General features: G+C 44.8%; 2 protein-coding genes across 6 annotated transcripts in view; one reads left to right on the top strand and one right to left on the bottom strand.

Annotated features, from left to right (window-relative positions):
* KIAA1210 (KIAA1210 ortholog) overlaps window positions 1–19143 on the top strand; it is a 292927-nt gene that overhangs the window by 213742 nt on the left and 60042 nt on the right. The window lies entirely within an intron of this gene.
* LOC141107250 (DNA damage-regulated autophagy modulator protein 1-like) overlaps window positions 1–19143 on the bottom strand; it is a 36788-nt gene that overhangs the window by 5815 nt on the left and 11830 nt on the right. Inside the window, exons 3-5 of the mRNA XM_073597957.1 lie at window positions 15951–16093; window positions 12798–12969; window positions 10934–10989 (exon numbers count right to left, since the gene is read on the bottom strand). Coding sequence (XP_073454058.1) covers window positions 10934–10989; window positions 12798–12969; window positions 15951–16093 — 371 coding nt within the window. The remainder of the gene's footprint in view (window positions 1–10933; window positions 10990–12797; window positions 12970–15950; window positions 16094–19143) is intronic.

Raw genomic sequence — 19143 nt, 5'->3', positions numbered from 1 at the left:
ACAATGCACTCCTCTCCATTTAGGCCATCGTTGTTGCTGTGTTTTTTTCTTGTTTTTTTTTCACACACACATCTTTTTCCCTCTTTTTCACCCATTTTATCCTTCTTATTTACCTATCCATTACAATAGTATAACAGACCTACCATACCACTGCATTGTTGGATCACACGATCATTAAATCTTATCGATTACATCCATGGAATGGAATTAACATTTCAATATATTTACATAGTAAAAATCCTATCCAACGCCAGTCTCCACATAGACAAATTGGAAACACTCAGTACATTACCAAGTTAATTATCAAACTTCCTCTAACTAATACATGGCTATTCTTGGGTTTCTGTTGCAGGTGTGGGCTCCTCCCCCTCATCTCTCCTCCCCCCCCCCCTCCCGGGGGGCGCGCTAAGTGTGGCTCCTTGTAAGCCCCCTGAGGCTGGCTCTCCTGGGAGAGTGAGGGTGGCCCCCCGAGCCCTCCGGTGTTTCCATTGGCCCTCAGCACATATCCTGGACTAGAGAACACCCATTCCACCATTTAGCGGTAAAGACTCATTATCTTGGTCTAATTCAAGTGATGCACAATAATATATATATTTATCTATTTGAATTTAATTTATGTAATTCTTTTTTAGATCCAACTGTCCCCCTGAAGAGACCATATACAGGTCGAAACGCGTCGGGGCTTGCTATTTATGTAACATTATGTAACCTAATTATGTGTATTAATATGTGTTTGTTACTGCACTGGGGAATAAGATGTGTGTTACTGTACCAGATGATTCTCTATACTGTACTTCAAACCATGATATTGGATAAAACTTTTTATACATCTATTAAGAACTTCCTTTCATTATGTGCATTGCTGTTTTAAAGCCCCATGGGGAAAATTATTTTTCTTTAATCCAATTTTCGGGGTGCGCAGCCTTTCTTATCTCTTTTATGTGTGTCTTCCTTTTTTCGAGATTCTCAGTTCTCTATCCCATGGAGGAGAAATTCACCAAAAAGTGGAAGGTTCCAGCAGTCGCTGCTGCGATTTCCAGTGTGAATAAAAGTTTAACTTGTCCAGTAGACAATGCACAAATGCTTAAAGATCCAATGGATAAAAAGTTGGAATTCCTGTTGAAATCCTCTTTTTCCTCGGCAGGGACCATTACTCAGCCTGCAGTCGCAGCAATAGGCATCTGTTAGTCCCTAAAGGACCAGTTCACAGATGCTCTTAAAGAGCTCCCTGCACAACAGGCCCGTGAGTTAGCCAAACTACCAAAGGCATTATGTTTTGCAATAGACGTTATGAAGGACTCTATTCACCAGGCGTCTCGCCTTGCGCTTGTGCCAGTACACATGCATAGGACCCTTCGGTTAGAAAATTGGTCAGCCAAAGCTCCTTGCAAAAAGCTTCTGGCTAGTTTCCCCTTTCATGGGGAGCGACTATTTGGCAATAATTTGGATAAACACATCAAAACGATTTCTAGTGGGAAGAGTACTCTTTTGCCAGTCAAAAGAAAGTATAAACGTCCTTCATTTAAACTGACTTTTTCTCAAGCGCCAGGGGCATCCGCCTCTAGGCAGTGGCGACGGCCTCCGCCGTCAGACTCTAGAGGAAAACCTCAGGGTCAGGCCCAGGCTCAAAGGAAGACCTGGGGCCAGAAATCTGCAAAACAGAATACTAAAGCCGCATCATGAAGAGGCGTCCCCCCTCACCAGAGTGGGGGGAAGACGTATGCATTACTGAGAAGTCTGGCAAAGGGAAATTCAGGACAGATGGGTCATCTCCACGGTGTCTCTAGGATACAAACTAGAATTTCGGGAGTTTCCACCGTTTAGTTTTCTGAGATCAAACGTTCCCAAAGATCCAGGGAAAAAGCAATCTCTGTTTCAAGCATTAGACCAATTATTGGCTCAGGGGGTGATCATACAGATGCCCACAGAAGAACAAGATTTGGGGTTTTATTCAAACCTGTTTACGGTACCAAAACCAAATGGGGGTGTCAGACCCATTCTAGATCTAAGGAATCTAAATCAGTTCCTGAAGATCCGCTCCTTTCGCTTGGAGTCAATCAGGTCAGTAGTTTCCATCCTACAAGGAAGAGAACTTCTGGCGTCCATCGATATCAGGTATGCATATCTGCATGTCCCTATATTTCACGCTTACCAAAGGTTTCTGCGATTCAAAGTAGAACAACAGCACTTTCAGTTTGTAGCCTTGCCCTTCGAGCTAGCTACAGCATCCCAGCTGTTCACAAAAGTACTGGCCTCACACCTAGCCAGGCTAAGGGCACAGGGCATAACAGTCTCGGTGTACCCAGTCAGTGGCTCGCTTGGAGCAAAGTGTATGCATTACAACCAGTTACCTGGAAAATCTGGGTTGGATTATCAACCTAGAGAAGTCTTCCTTAAAACCGCTAAGAAAGCTGGAGTATTTGGGCTTGATTATAGACACAGCCCAGAAGGTGTTCTTGCCTCCGGCAAAGGTCAGCTGCATACGAGAGCAGGTGATGGTCAGGTGGAAAAGAAATACCGCAATTCGCCTTTGCATGAGGCTGTTAGGAAAGATGGTAGCTTCGTTTGAAGCAGTCCCCTATGCCTAGTTCCATTCAAGACTGTTGCAAAACAGTATCCTGTCTGCTTGGAACAAAACGATCCAAGCTTTGGACTTGCCAATGCGGCTGTCCCCAAGAGTGTCCCAAAGCCTCAGTTGGTGGTTACTAACCCAGAATCTGCTGAAAGGAAAATCCTTCATACCAATTATCTGAAAAGTAGTAATGACAGATGCCAGCCTCTCAGGCTGGGGAGCGGTACTAGAGAAAACAACTTTCCAGGGACAGTGGTCAAGATTCGAAAGAGCCCTGCCCATCAACATCCTAGAAATTCGGGCAGTGTGTCTGGCTCTGAAAACCTGGACCTCCAGGTTAAAGAACTGTCCTGTCAGGATCCGATCCGACAATGCCACAGCTGTGGCCTATATTAATCACCAAGGGGGCGCCAAGAGTCTCTCAGCTCAGAGAGAGATGAACCATATTCTAACTTGGGGAAAAAATAATGTCCCATGCCTATCGACAATTTCCATTCCGGGAGTAGAGAATTGGCAGGCGGACTACTTAAGTCGCCAGCAGTTATTTCCGGGGGAATGGTCTCTTCAACCCCAATGTTTTTTGGGCTGTTTGCCAAAGATGGGGGACTCTGGACATAGATCTTCTAGCATCCAGATTTAACAAGAAGTTAGTCATCTTTGTGTCCAGGACAAAGGATCCACTCGCATGCGGAACAGATGCCCTGGTAACCCTGATTCTCACTGATCTATGCATTCCCCTCTATTCAGTTGCTGCCACGACTTCTTTGTAGGATCAAGCTGTAAAGAAAGCCGATAATGCTGGTAGCACCAGCATGGCCCAGAAGGTCATGGTACGCAGAAATCGTAAAGATGGCAGTGGAAGGTCCATGGCCCCTCCCACTAAGGCCAGACCTGCTCTCACAGGGGCCGATATTCCATCCTACTTTACGAATGCTAAATTTAACGGCCTGGCTATTGAAACCCACATTCTGAAGAAACGTGGGCTTTCTGGGTCAGTTATCTCTACTTTGATTAATGCAAGGAAACCAACTTCCAGAACTATATATTATAGAGTTTGGAAGGCTTATGTTTCCTGATGGGAATCCAAGGGTTGGAACCCTCGAAGATATATCATAGGCAGAATTCTTGCCTTTCTACAATTAGGCGTAGAGATGAAGTTGGCCCTGAGTACTATTAAGGGTCAAGTCTCAGCCTTATCGATTTTATTTCAAAGACCGCTTGCTAGGCATTCTTTAGTCCGGGGTTTTATGCAAGGGGAATAGGCGTGCGCAGCCTATTGCCTATTGCATTAGGGTGTGCACCCCAAAGCTCAAACATATATATATATATATATATATATATATATATATATATATATATATATATTATATACACACTCACATATTCACTGTATTACCTGAAGTATTGGGAAGCCTGCCTTTACACACACATGAACTTTAATGGCATCCCAGTCTTAGTCTGTAGGGCTAAATATTGAGTTGGCCCACCATTTGCAGCTATAATAGCTTCAACTCTTCTGGGAAGGCTGTCCAAGGTTTAGGAGTGTGTCTATGGGAATGTTTGACCATTCTTCCAGAAGAGCATTTGTGAGGCCAGGCGCTGATGTTGGATGAGAAGGCCTGGCTTGCGGTTTCCACTTTAATGTGAAGGCCAGTCGAGTTCCTCCACCCCAAACTCGCTCATCCATGTCTTTATGGAATTGTTTTGTGCACTGGTCCAAATCATTTGGTGGAGGGGGGATTATGGTGTGGGGTTGTTTTTCATGGGTTGGACTTGGCCCCTTAGTTCCAGTGAAGGGAACTCTTAAGACATCAGCATACCAAGACGTTTTGGATAATTTTATGCTCCCAACATTGTGGGAACAGTTTGGGGGTGGCCCCTTCCTGTTCTAACATGACTGCACACCAGTGCACAAAGCAAGGTCCATAAAGACAAGGACTGAGCAAGGGTGGTGGAAAATTAACTTCAAGCGCAAAAATTCACATTATAATAGTAACTAAAACATATAAAATTAAGTGTAACAATCTAAACAATAAAAATTCCAAAGTGCTATAATGGTGTGAACCTCCCAACTAAACGGTTGTTGCACTTGAAGTTAATTTGTATTGCATTATCTGTAGAGGGGTTTCCATCATCCCTGCTAAGTTAAAAAAAAAACATATCTTATTCTCATTTTGATGTGTATTACATGTGAAATCACATATCACTGAAATTATTGCACTTGAAGTTAATCTGTATGGCAAATATCTATAGGAGGGGTTTCCAACATCCCTGCTAAGTTTCATTTTTTATTTATTTTTTCAGTTTGATGTGTATTATATGTGACGTTACATATCACCGGTATTGTGGTAATATTGATGTTTATTGAGATTTCCATACATTAGAGGGTTCCACAATTATTGTTAAGTTATTGGTTAGTAAGTTAGCGCTGCACTTTTTTTTTTTGTGGTGTGGGAACACATAAAAGTGCTTAGTGGCAGGCCTTTTACTGACACTTTTTTAATTTACCTCCAGTAGTTTTTTGTAAATAGTAGTGTGGTGATTACGTATTATACTAAAGATTGGCATGTGGCATTAATAAACACACGGATTTCAGTTGTGCCCCACCAGGCCAGCCCCCATAGGCAATGTGCCTAGCTGCTGAGTTCAGCTGCCCATCCCTGCACTCATTGCACTGATGGGCACTGATTGGAAGCACTGATAGGCAGCACTGATGGCCAGCAGTGATTGGCATTGATATGTGACACTGATTGGCACTGATAGGTGGTACTGGTTGGCAGGGCTGATTGGCAGCACTGATAGGCAATGCATGGTGGCAATGATAGGTGGCACTGATTGGCACTAATTGGCACTGATGGGCGGCATTGATGGGCACTGATAGGTGGCACTGATGGGCATTGATAGACAGCACTAATGGACACTGATAGACTGCACTGATAGGCAGCACTGATGGGCACTGATTGTCACTGATAGATGGCACTGCTAGGCAACACTGATTGGCAGCACGGATGGGCACTGATAGGCAACACTTATGGGCACTGATAGGCAGCACTGATTGGAAGCACTGATTGGCACCGATAGGTGGCATTGGTTGGCACTAATAGGCTTCGCTGATTGGCAGCACAGGTAGGCACTGATAGGCAGCACTGATGGGCACTGATTTATGGCATTGGTTGCCACTGATAGGTGGCACTGATAGGCAGCACTGATGGGCACTCATTGGCAATGATAGGCAAAACTGATGGGTACTGATAGGCAGCACTGATGGGCACTGATAGGCAGCACTGATAGGTGGCACTGATTGGAAGCACTGTTGGGCACTGATAGGTGACATTGGTTGGCACTGACTGGCAGCACTGATTGGCACTGACAAGTGGCACGGGTTGTCTCTAAAAGGGTGGCATTGGTTGGCACTTGCAGGTGGCACTGGTGGGCACTGACATGTGGCACTGGTGGGCACTGACATGTGACACTGACAGGTGGCCCTGTTGGGCACTGACAGGTGGCACTGATGGGTGGCATTGGTTGGCAATGATAGGTGGCACTGATGGGCATTGATCTAGGAGAGGGGAAGTTTCCCATTGAGCAGTCAGCTAGGCATTTAAGAGCAGCTCAGTGCGTGAAACTGTAATGTAATGTCACTGCTTGCAGAGAGGAGCTGTCAGAACTTGGAGCTGATGTCGGGGGTGGGTGGGACCGAACAGCTAGCCTATCAAAAACAAGCCAATGGGATAGGGGCTGGGCGGGCCGCTCCATGTGTGTGGCTCTGCCCCTTTCTATCGGCTATCAAACACCAGCCAAAGAAATAGGGGCTGGGCGGGCCGCGCCGTGTATATGGCTCCGCCCCCTTTCTTAAGTAGCCCAATCATTGGCTGGTGTTTAATAGCTGATAGAAAGGGGCGGAGCCACATACACAGAGTGGCCCACCCAGCATTGACATCAGAGTGTTTGATAGGCTAGCTGTTTGGTCCCGCCCACCCCCGACATCAGCCCCGAGTTTTGACAGCTCCTATCTGCAAGCAGTGACATTACATTACAGTTTAAAGCACTTAGCGGCTCTTACATGCCTCCCTGACTGCTCAATGGGAAACTGTCTCACAGGCAGCTCCCTATACCATCTCTTGTAGCATCTTACAGCAGATCTCCAGACACACATTAGGGTGTGCCCAGGCACACCCAGCACAACCAGTGCGGACGCCTATGGCAAGGGGTGATGCGGATTAATCCGCCAGTTAACTCACTCTTGAGCCCTTGGGACTTAAATTTAGTTTTGTCAGTGTTACAAAAACAGCCATTTGAACTGATACAGCATATTCCCTTAGTCCTTCTGACAGGGAAGTTGGTATTTTTGGTTGCTATATCCTCAGCAAGGAGGGTTTCAGAATTGTCTGCTCTTTCTTGTATAGAGCCATATTTGATTATTCATGAGGACAGAGTGGTGTTACGCCCTCGTCCAGGCTTTTTGCCAAAAGTAGTTTCAGGTTTTCACCTGAACCAAGATATTGTCCTGCCATCGTTTTTTCCAAAACCATGTTCCAGGGAAGAAAAGTCACTACATTGTCTTGATGTGGTGAGTGCAGTGAAAATCTATTTAAAGGCAACTGCTCAGATTCGTAAGACTGATGTCTTATTTATTCTGCCAGAGGGTCCTAAAAGGACAGGCAGCGTCGAAATCCACTGTCGTAGTGGATTCGACAAGTGATAATTCAAGCTTATGATTTAAAGGGTAAATTTCTCCCTTTTCAAGTTAAGGCGCACTCTACCAGGTCGGTTAGTGCTTCTTGGGCAGTGCATCACCAGGCCTCCATGGCTCAGATCTGCAAGGCTGCAACTTTGTCTTCAGTGCATACATTCACAAGATTTTATCAGGTGGATGTAAGAAGGTATGAGGATATCGCCTTCGGGCGCAGTGTGCTGCAGGCAGCAGTATAAGTCCTCAAGTCTGGGGGTGCCCTACGGGTTGTTTCTCCCTCCCCTCAAGTAGCATTGCTATGGGACATCGCATTAAGTAATTACTTAAGGGTCTGTGTCCTGATGTACGATAAAGAACATTTTTTTAACATTTTTATAACAGCTTACCTGTAAAATCCCTTTCTTGGAGTACATCATGGGACACAGAGGTCCCTCCCCTCTTTTTATGGGGTTTAGGTATATTGCTTTGCTACAAAAACTGATGTACTCCTGGAAGGAGGAGGGGTTATATAGGTAGTGAACTTCCTGTATTGGGTATACCAGTGTCAACACCTGAAGGTAGCCTATAACCCATTAAGTAACTACTTAAGGCTCCGTGTCCCATGATGTACTCCAAGAAAAGGATTTTACAGGTAAGCTGTTATAAAAATCCTATTTTTTATCTTTCAAAAAGTGTTTTCCAGTGCTAACCATTTCATCAAATTTCTAAATTGCTGCATTTGTAGATTCCAAAAGCCAGTGTAATGGAATAGTAGTGGTAAAAAAAAAACACTTGTCAGTTTCATTAACCATTTTTTTTTGTAGAATTCTCCTTTAAGGGAGCATGGCAGGGGGTGTGTCCTATGCCTACATACTTTTGCTAATAGGTGTCCTTCGTTCCCATCCTAGAAAGTTGGGAGGTATGCATTACTGTGTCTCTAATGCCCCGTACACACGGTCGGACTTTGTTCGGACATTCCGACAACAAAATCCTAGGATTTTTTCCGACGGATATTGGCTCAAACTTGTCTTGCATACACACGGTCACACAAAGTTGTCGGAAAATCCGATCGTTCTAAACGCGGTGACGTAAAACACGTACGTCAGGACTCTAAACGGGGCAGTGGCCAATAGCTTTCATCTCTTTATTTATTCTGAGCATGCGTGGCACTTTGTCCGTCGAATTTGTGTACACACGATCGGAATTTCCGACAACGGATTTTGTTGTCGAGAAAATTTTATATCCTGCTCTCCAACTTTGTGTGTCGGAAAATCCGATGGAAAATGTCCGATGGAGCCCACACACGGTCGGAATTTCCGACAACACGCTCCGATCGGACATTTTCCATCGGAAAATCCGACCGTGTGTACTGGGCATCATGCTTCTGTTTCTCTTATCCATTGCAACAGTGAACATTACTAATCTGATACAACAGTATTTTAATAGCAAATTTCAAAGATTTTATTCAGCTTACAATCACAATAGTTTTGACCAAATGGGCATAATTGGTGTATCTAGCAATGGAAAGGGCTGATGGAAAACGTACAAGATTGCTAACAAACTAGCAAGCAAAGAAGCTCCTCATATCTTAGAATGGCATATACCATAATGAGGGAGATTTACTAAAACTGGTACACTTATGTCTCGTACACACGGTTGGATTTTCCGACGGAAAATGTTCGATGGGAGCTTGTTGTCGGAAATTCCGACCGCGTGTAGGCTCCATCGGACAGTTTCCATCGGAATTTCCGTCGCATAAAACTTGAGATCTGGTTCTCAAATTTTCTGACAACAAAATCTGTTTGCGTAAATTCCGATCGTGTGTACACAATTCCGACCCACAAAGTGCCACGCATGCTCGGAATTAAGCAGAAGAGCAGCACTGGCTATTGAACTTCATTTTTCTCGGCTCGCCGTACGTGTTGTACATCACTGCGTTCTTGATGTTTGGAATTTCCAACCAACTTTGTGTGACCGTGTGTATGCAAGACAAGTTTGAGCCAACATCTGTCGAAAAAAAAAAACATGGATTTTGTTGTCGGAATGTGCGATCGTGTGTACGAGGCATTAGAATATGGTGTGCATAGTAACCAATTCGCTTCTAGGTTTAAGCCCTCGTTCACATTGACTGCAGTTTTGAAATCGTGTGACTTCACCTGAAACTGCACGATTTCAAAGCCACATGTCAGTGCGACTTTGGGTGCGACTTAGAAGACATCTGTGCCGCTTCATGCACGGATGTCTATGCAAGTCGCACCCGAAATCGCCAAAAAGTGCTGCAGGCACTACTGTTTTAAAATGATGCGACACCGCAAAGTCGGTGGCGCACCAATTTGAACAGTGCAATTGCCGGCAATAGTGTGACCTGTCAAATGGCATGACAAGTCGCTCCAATGTGAATGAGGGCTTAGGCTCGGTTTCCACTATTTCAACCCCAAAGTTGCACGATTTTGCCACAATTTTTTGCTGCGACCTGAAGCAATGCCTGTGTATTCTTGAGGTCTATGGACCTCAAGTCGTATCAAAGTGGGACCAAAGTAATGCAGGGACTACTTTGAAGTCGTACAGATATGAACGGTACTCATTGGAAATCATGGGGTATGACTTGTCATGTGACTTTGCAGTCCCAAGTTGCATGAAAAGTCGCACTAGTGGAAACCGAGCCTTATGGTCAAACCTTAATTAAACAAGTTGAAGTTAGAAGCTGGTTGAATACTATGTACAGCTGCATCAAATTCTGTGTGCATGTGGTGACAATTCACTTTGCAAAAAATAGCAAATCATATGCAAGGAAAAAATACCCAAAAAAATTATTTTTACTTGCATGATTGGATGATGGCAGCCAGCAAAACTTCTCTTCACTTACCTAGAAAATTCCCCTGCAAAGTGAACAGCTGATTTGCCTCTATTAAAGTAACCCCAATGGGCTAATCAATGTTGTATGGATTCTGAATTAATTAATTAATTTAGACAAAAAAACAAAACACAATTTGCAGGTTAGTTGTGAATTGATGTACTGGTCCCTAAATGAAGGCTCTAGTTAAGGTTGGCAATAGTATTAGCTGGGTCTGCTTTTCCAGTCCACCAGCTGAAAGTCACATTAACCCTTATGCCCCGTACACACGGTCGGATTTTCCGACGGAAAATGTGTGATAGGACCTTGTTGTCGGAAATTCCGACCGTGTGTAGGCTCCATCACACATTTTCCATCTGATTTTCCGACACACAAAGTTTGAGAGCAGGATATAAAATTTTCCGACAACAAAATCCGTTGTCGGAAATTCCGATCGTGTGTACACAAATCCGACGGACAAAGTGCCACGCATGCTCAGAATAAATAAAGAGATGAAAGCTATTGGCCACTGCCCCGTTTATAGTCCCGACGTACGTGTTTTACGTCACCGCGTTTAGAACGATCGGATTTTCCGACAACTTTGTGTGACCGTGTGTATGCAAGACAAGTTTGAGCCAACATCTGTCAGAAAAAATCCTAGGATTATGTTGTCGGAATGTCCGAACAAAGTCCGACCGTGTGTACGGGGCATTACAGATATAACAGTAACAGTGGGCATTGATCTCAACCATAGCTTTAACTGCTTTACAGTTTCTTGCACTAAAAAAAAATCCTGTTGTGATTGAGTGCAACTACAGAGATAACCAGAAATGCTTTGAAGAAAAAGGAAACATACATCTAAACACAGACTTCCAGAGCAGATCTGCCACCATATTAAACACGAGAGGAAAACTGCCAAGCCTCGTTAAGGAAAGTAGCATAATTAAACCTGTGTAATACAGTATATTATAGTTCTTTATATGATATGGATTGCTGCATTTTGCACATGCATGTTCACATGACACTGCAAGTACACCTGAAATATAACTTTAACCACTTCAGCCCCGGAAGGATTTACCCCCTTAATGACCAGGCCATTTTTTGCGATACGGCACTGCGTCGCACTAACTGACAATTGCATGGTCGTGCAGCGTTGTACCCAAACAAAATTATTGTCCTTTTTTTCCCCCACAAATAGAGCTTTCATTTGGTGGTATTTGATCCCCTCTGCGATTTTTATTTTTTGCGCTATAAAAAAAGACCAACAATTTTGAAATAAAATATTTTTTTTCTTAACTTTTTGCTATAATACCTATCCCCCAAAAAATTTAAAAAAACTAATTTATTCATCAGTTTAGGCCAATAGGTATTCTGCTACATATGTTTGGTAAAAAAAAAATCCCAATAAACGTATATTGATTGGTTTGCGCAAAGTTATAGTGTCTACAAAATAGGGGGACGATTTAGGGACTTTTCATTTTTTTAATTGTTTTTACTGGTAATGCCGGTGATCTGCGATTTTTAGTGGGACTGTAACACTGTGGCGGACAAATCTGACCCTAAGTGACACTTTTTGGTGACCAGTAACACCAATACAGTGATTAGTGCTATAAAAATGCACTGATCACTGTACAAAAACACTGGCAGGGAAGGGGTTAACACTAAGGGGCGATCAAGGGGTTAAGTGTTCCCTAGGGAGGTGCTTTCTTACTGTGGGGGGGAGTGGACTAACAGGGAGTAGAGAGAGATCGCTGTTCTGGATCACTAGGAACAGCAGATCTCTCTCTCTCCTCCCCTGTCAGAACGGGGATCCGCCTTGTTTACATTGGCAGATCCCCGTTCTGCCTCTGAGGAGTGATCGCGGGTGGCCCGTAGACATCGAGTCCCCCGGACTCACGCGTGTGCGCCCATGCGATCACATGCACGGACCAACGTACGGGTACGTCGGTTCACGCGGCCGAGCCGCCTTGCCGCAGTATATCTGCGGTGGGCGGTTGGCAAGTAGTTAAACAGTAACTTCACTGGGTGATCTATGTACATGGATTTTAACTTTGTTGCAAATTCCCAGCTTTTGTTATTTTGAAGAAATAGCTGTTTGTTTTCTCTGTGTCCATATGGAAAGTGAATCTAATGGGAGTGGTTTCATAGTTATCAATCAGCTGCTGCACCTGCAGGGTTCTAATGAGGAAAGTGGGTCTGCATTCCTTTAGACATGATTTCCTTTTGCGAGTATCTGGCCAAAAATTTGATTTTTGTTACAGGGGATGCCCTAAATCTGACTTGTATCTGAGTGCAGAAAATCAGTAAGCCAATCACACAAGCAGGAAATTACATATCTGGGGTGCATTCTGTACACCATCTATGCACAGAATGCCTCCAATTAGCCATATTGCATTTTACAGAAAACTACAGAGCTGCAGATGGAAAAGGAAAGGTCATTTTTAATTACATTCAATTACAATATGATTTGTGTAGCAATTGCACATGCTAGAATATTTTTTCCTTTCTTTGCTATTTTTTTCCGCACAAAAGTAGAGTTACGCTTTAAGTGGAACTTTTTTTTTTTTTGCGGAAAAAGTGAGCAAGGGTTAGAACGTCTAAGTTTTTTGTAAGATCTGTGTTTGTCCTCAGTTGCTCACCAGAAAGGTATTCTCCAGACAGACATTAATAAATATATATACATTTTTCCCACTCTCCATAGTATTGGTTAAAAAGGATACAGGTGATGAGACAAAGGACTGTTATAATAGAGATGGACATCCTTAGATGGCACATAAGCCGGCTGTTGAATGAAAGTTTATATAGGAATATGGCCTGGCACGTGTTGTGTATGGCACTACCTAAAAATGAGATGGCGGCAGCAATCCTGTGTGGCACGGGATGAGTTACTGCCTAAAATAACAAAAACATGGCACATCACAATACAGGCAGATTTAACAAGCATTAGAATACATTAATCTTCAAGCAGTAATGTAGAAGTAGGATGCAGGGACTTGAATGGTCACATCTGCAACCAATCCTGTGTTTCTGGTGGGTCAGTATACCCTCCAACAACGTAATAAAATGATAACTACTAAAGTCTGTTTAACCATCTCCCGTCTGGCCTATTATAATAATACAGCCAGGCCAAGCTCCCTTACCCTGGGTCGGCATCTTGTCTCTCTTGCCGTTCATGCACACCCCCCCGGGGGCACGCAGCGGTGCAATCTGCGACAGATCATTATGCCGGGCTGGCCCTGAGAAAGCTGCTCAAAGCTTGACGAAAGCTTTTCAAAAGCTTGCTGAAAGTTTTATAAAACATTTTTTGTTCACATTGCTCTTATACAAGCTGAAGCCTGTGTGAAATGGCCTAAAGCAACAAAAAGGAACAGCAGAGGGCGCATCTCAGTGCAGTAAAAAACTCATTTACTTTGCAGCATTCCATGAAAACTCTTCCAATGGGCTGCGTGTCTGGGTAATCAAATCAGTTTCCAGCAAACTACTAGTAGCTCAGCGGTTTAAGGCTGGGTCCACATTAGTGCAAATTGGATGAGGGTTTCCCCGCATCCTATTCGTATGTCAGGAGATTGTGACCGCAGTTCACACATCTCTTGGCGGCTCCGTTGCGAATTGCACAGGTCCATTTCAGGTCTGAATTCAGCCAAAATTTTGGACTGGAATCAGACCTGAAACAGTGAACAGGGACGCACCGGACCCCTGCTGTGAGCCGCTCTGCACTGCGGTGTGAACCCAGAGTTAAAGATTGTGAGAGAGAAACACCCCCAGGAGGTCTGAACGAGGAAATAGAGATTAGTACTGGGATCTAATTGTCTTATGCCAGCAGGCAGGATCCATGTTTTCTCCTTCGGAGTTCTCTTTCACATTTCGTAAGGTCCCTAATTAGTTTGTGGGGTTTTTTTAATGTACATTCAGTCTTTGTTTTTTACCGTGAATTCAGTCGATATGTACTTTATATATGTTTAATATGTACTCCAAGTAAGGTCATCCCTTACTTCTCTTTCTAGTCCCTTCAATTTATAGAAGGGACTAGAAAGAGGAAGCTAGATTGGTTCATCATTATTATAATTCTTTTTATACATTATCAACATTTTATACAGTTACATAACTCGCAGAATATTACATTTTTGGAAACATTTTTCTTCATGCCACATACATATATCAACGTCTTCACTGGTGCAGTGTTTTGCCTGATTGCTGTCTGCCTATTTATTGGTGCTCTGCTCCTGACTGTGATCCTAATTTAGGGCACTTTCAGGCTGGGTTCAGACTAGCTGAGGCCGCGGCTCCCAACGGGGGGCCCTGTGTTTCCCTGTACATCAGTTCAGGTGCAAATCAGGTCCGACTTTTATCTGAACTCGCAGCTGAAAGTGAGCCAAAGACGCACAGGACCCTTTTCCAGTGTGCTCTGCGGCCACCCCGGAGCTGTGTGAACCGCTCCATTGAGAGACGATCACTGTCTCCTGTCATACAAATTGGATGCAGGGAAAGCTGCATCCAATTCGCATATTTGTGAACCCAGCCTCACACTCATCTGCTGCAAAAAGTTTAAAGTGTGGTTTTTAACTACTTAAGGACAGGAAGGATTTGCCCCCTTAACGACCAGGCCATTTTTTTTGCAATACGGCACTGCATCGCTTTAACTGACAACTGTGCGGTCGTGCGACGTTGTACCCAAACAAAATTGACGTCCTTTTATTTCCCCACAAATAGAGCCTTCTTTTGGTGGTATTTGATCACCACTATAATACATATCTAAAAAAAAATATTAAAAAAAATGTATTCATCAGTTTAGGCCGATATATATTTTCTTCTACATATTTTTGGTAAAAAAATAGGCGTATATATTGATTGGTTTGCGCAAAAGTTATCGAGTCTACTTACTATGGGATAGATTTAGGGACTTTTATTTATTTTTTTATTGTTTTTACTGGTAATGACATCAATCTGCGATTTTTAGCGGGACTGCATCATTGCAGCGGGCAAATCTGACCCCAAATGACACTTTTTGGGGACCAGTGACATTATTACATTGATCAGTGCTATAAAAATGCACTGATCAATGTAAAAATTACACTGACAGGGAAGTGTTTACCCTGGGTGTGTTCTAAATGTAGGGGGGTGACCCTACAGTCATAGGGGGCTTTGGTGAACTAAAAGGGGTCTAAACAGACTCCTGATGTCTCACTTTTAAGACCAAGAAAGGAGATTGAGGACTGCGGCCTCAATTTCCATCTCTGCAGCCTCAGCTACATATAATAAACAAACAGGAAGAGCACTGCAATCTCCCTATTCATTCACAAACTGAAGCATAGTAAACAGTGTTTACTATGCTTCAGTTGTGAACAAACACAGTGAGTGATTGGTACCATAATATTTACCAGCCTCTTCCCCTGCTCCCCATCCTGAAATGATCCCTGCAGCAGCCAGTGGGAGGGAGAGGAAGGGAAGCCTGCAGCTCTGTGGGAGGGTTGGGGGGGCACACAAAGGGGGGCCCGGGCAGCAGAAGGAAGGGGAACCTGTACAGGAGGTGCAGCGTGGGTGGCATTTACTGCAAGTCATCCCCTGTAGCTCCAGCTTCTCCTCCTCCTCTCCCTCCTGACATCTTTCAGCTGCTGCAGGGGGAGCTATAGGGGATCGGTTCCAGTAGATGCCACCCCCACTGCCCTTCCTGTCCAGACTGCCCTTCATTTTGCTATTATGCTTGTTAGCGGCTCAGCTTAAAGTTGTTCCTTCCCTGCGCCACTCTGCATGTGTGGGAGGAGCAGTCTGGGGTCAGAAAAGAAGGGATGCGATTTACCTGTCACCTGCCCGCGGCTGAATGGTTTTGCCTACACCCTGCCTTACATTGTGATTTGTAAGGTTTTTTTACATACCGGAAATATAGCAACAATAACTGTGCCAACACAGGCAATCCATCCAAGTCCAAGGATCGTATACTGTAGGTGGGGATAACAATGCTGACTTTCTGAAGACTTCATGGCATAGTATCTGTACATACAATATGACAAAATCGCATCTGAAATGCAATATGATATTAAAATTAGCAAGAAACACACAAATCCTTTATTTTAGGAAATAACTAAAAACAAATCCTGGTCAGAGTGTGTGTTTATATAACGTGTGTATCCCCAATCCACTGCACGCTGTGCCTACTGCTGCATAGGCCAGGTTTCAATTGGGACCCTGCACTGTTTCTCTTCCTCTCCCTCTCCCTGGCTGCCAGTGAGCAGAAGAGAAGGAGAGACACAAGACACTGGTTAAGACTTGATTACAAAAGGATACTGTACAAGGGGGTGCCAGCTAAGTGCAGTATTAGTGATAACTTTAATACAGCAGTCAAATGCAAACCCACATAAATCCACAGAAATGCGCTTCTCAGTATTATCAGGGCTGTTACAGGGATCATTCACCTAGAAGGGCACATCAGCAGTAGCAGCCCATGTGGTACAGAAAGCCTTGGAACTGCTTGTCAGCCATGGCAGGAAGTCATCAGGAACCACAGTGAAAGGTGCGGAACAAGAAGTGACGTCACGCCGGGGGATGACCTTTCGTAACACATTTCAAAGGTTCTATGTCAAACCAGATCTACGTATGCTGTCTGAATCGCATGCGATTCCCCCATCGCTGCTGTGTGTGTATAGAAAGGGGTCGAAGTGCCATCTAGTGGGCAATTGACAAAATGTTAGAACTTACAGTAAATTTCTGGCCATGTGCAAAATAATCTACATAGGTTTCCTGGTCCGATGATGATAGCAAGTCTCGGCCGTTGGAGGTGCTCACAGATGTGGAGATGTAGAGGCGGTCCGCCCCCAAGCTGACATCGCTTCCGCCCTGTGAGCACCTCCAGCGGCCCTAATTTGCCATCATTGGCAAACCTGGGACACTACAGTACCTGACCGCGAGATTGTGTTTCCAGCGCGATGGTTCTCGGCGACAGGGTACTGTGAATGTCGCGCTGGCTCGCTCATCGGGAAAAGAAAACTTTGTTTTCCTTCCGCGATGAGTGACAGGCAGTGCTGACAGCTGTCTAGTATGAATCCTGAGGCGGGAACACCGCGCCAAATTTTAAATGAAAAAAAACGGCGTGGGTTCCCCCCACGGGGCATACCAGGCCCTTAGGTCTGGCATGGATTGTAAGGGGAACCCCCTATGCCGAAAAATCGGCGTGGGGGTCCCCCCCAAATCCATACCAGACCCTTATCCGAGCACGCAGCTCGGCCGGCCAGGAAAGGGGGTGGGGACGAGCGAGCGCCCCCCCCCCCTCCTGAGCCGTACCAGGCCGCATGCCCTCAACATGGGGGGTGGGTGCCTTGGGGGAGGGGGGAACCCACGCCGGTTTTTTTCATTTAAAATTTGGCGCGGTGTTCCCGCCTCAGGATTCATACTAGACAGCTGTCAGCACTGCCTGTCACTCATCGGGAAAGGAAAACAAAGTTTTCCTTTCCCGATGAGTGAGCCATCTCGGCGCTGGCTCCTGCGACGGAGCTCGTAGGTGTCAAATCTCGCCGAGAAGTGCGGCGAGATTGACACAATATCGCGGTCACCTACTGTATATAGAATATTTTGCATGTGGCTAGATATGTACTGTGAGTTCTAACATTTTTTTAAACTGCCCACTAGATGGTGCTTTTCCCTTCTGTATACCTACACACACACAAGCAGCGGGGGAAATTGCATGCAGTTCCTACAGGAATCGCATCGTATTCCTGTTCATATCACATGCGATTCTTTGCAGTGCGATTTGCGCAAAGTATTGTTATCGGTACTTAACCAAAAGTATCGTTACTTGTACTCGCCGATGAAAAAACGGTATCAGTGCAATCCTAGTAAAATGTATAGTGTACAGAAATAAAAATTCTGGGGCCATGCAGGACATGAAAGATGTCATCCATATCACCAAGGGGTCCTCTGAGGTGTCCAAAACATTGTTTTCTTAATCGTACATAGTACACAGAGCCATAGTAATTACTATGTGGGTTATAGGCCACCTTCAGGTGATGGACACTGGCACACCCTTAGACAGGAAGTCTGCTCCCTATATAACCCCCCCCCCCCACTACTGGGAGTACCTCAGTTTTTTTGCCAGTGTCTAAGGTTTTGGTCATGAGTAAAGATGTGCTGTGCTGAGCTCCACTGCTGAGCAATCCTTGATGGGGCTAGCTATGCAGCCGGATCCATTCAAAGTGTATTTTTAGGCCGAATTGAATGGTACACGGGCCTTGTGGCGGAAGAAACTAGGTTTAGCCCGTAACGCTTCTCTTTCTAAAGAGTTGGACCCCAGGATACAGTGCTTTTGTTTTTTTCAGTCATAAGTTTTTTCTGGCGGGGTGCTACTAGGGGTCCAGGAGTACGGAACCCCCAATAAAAAGGGCCCCCAGTTTTTTTGAAGGTTTTTTAAACAGGGCCCACTGTGAGAGGTGAAGATTGGATCTGTTTGTTTTACCACAGAAATCTCTGCGGCGGGAAAGGTAAGTGGAGATTTTTAAGGATTTTTAAAGTTTCTTATGAATTGTCTCCTTTAAAAAGTAAATGTTGTCATGCCTAAAAGTCACCACTGGGGGGCTGTATAGAGCACATACCTTGTCATGCTTTCTCAGATCATGCAGTGTCAGCAGAAGCTGCAGTTTCCTCCGGCTAGCAGTCACAGGTAGCTAGCCGGAGTTTTCTCTAAAAACACCCCCCACCCAGACAAAAGCTCTCCCCCTCTCTCTGAGTAGAGGGAGAAGCCAGAACAATCAGCGGATGCCGCTCCATTCTCCACCGCCTCTGTATGGCAGTTTGTCACAGCCCTCCTCCTCGCTGCCCTCCCCACACACACGCTGATCCCGTCAGATTGGAGGCCCGCGCTTGCACAGGAAAATGCTCTTTTTTGAAAAGAGGAGGGGGGGGCATGGTGGGAACACAGAGTGCGCCGTTGGCGTGCAGCAACGTCCAGCACAGGGGTACTTTTAAAAGGCTCAATTTTTTCTGACTGCAGCTGTCGGAGAGACACAAAAGCTAAAAAGGGGCATGTAAGTGGTGACACAGGCATTCCTTTGGCACATTTACTGAAGCATCAGGCTGTGT

Source organism: Aquarana catesbeiana, linkage group LG09, assembly GCF_042186555.1.
Source record: "Aquarana catesbeiana isolate 2022-GZ linkage group LG09, ASM4218655v1, whole genome shotgun sequence".
NCBI lineage: Eukaryota > Metazoa > Chordata > Amphibia > Anura > Ranidae > Aquarana > Aquarana catesbeiana.
Note: the sequence above shows the minus strand (reverse complement) of the source record. Positions and strands in the feature narration are given on the sequence as shown.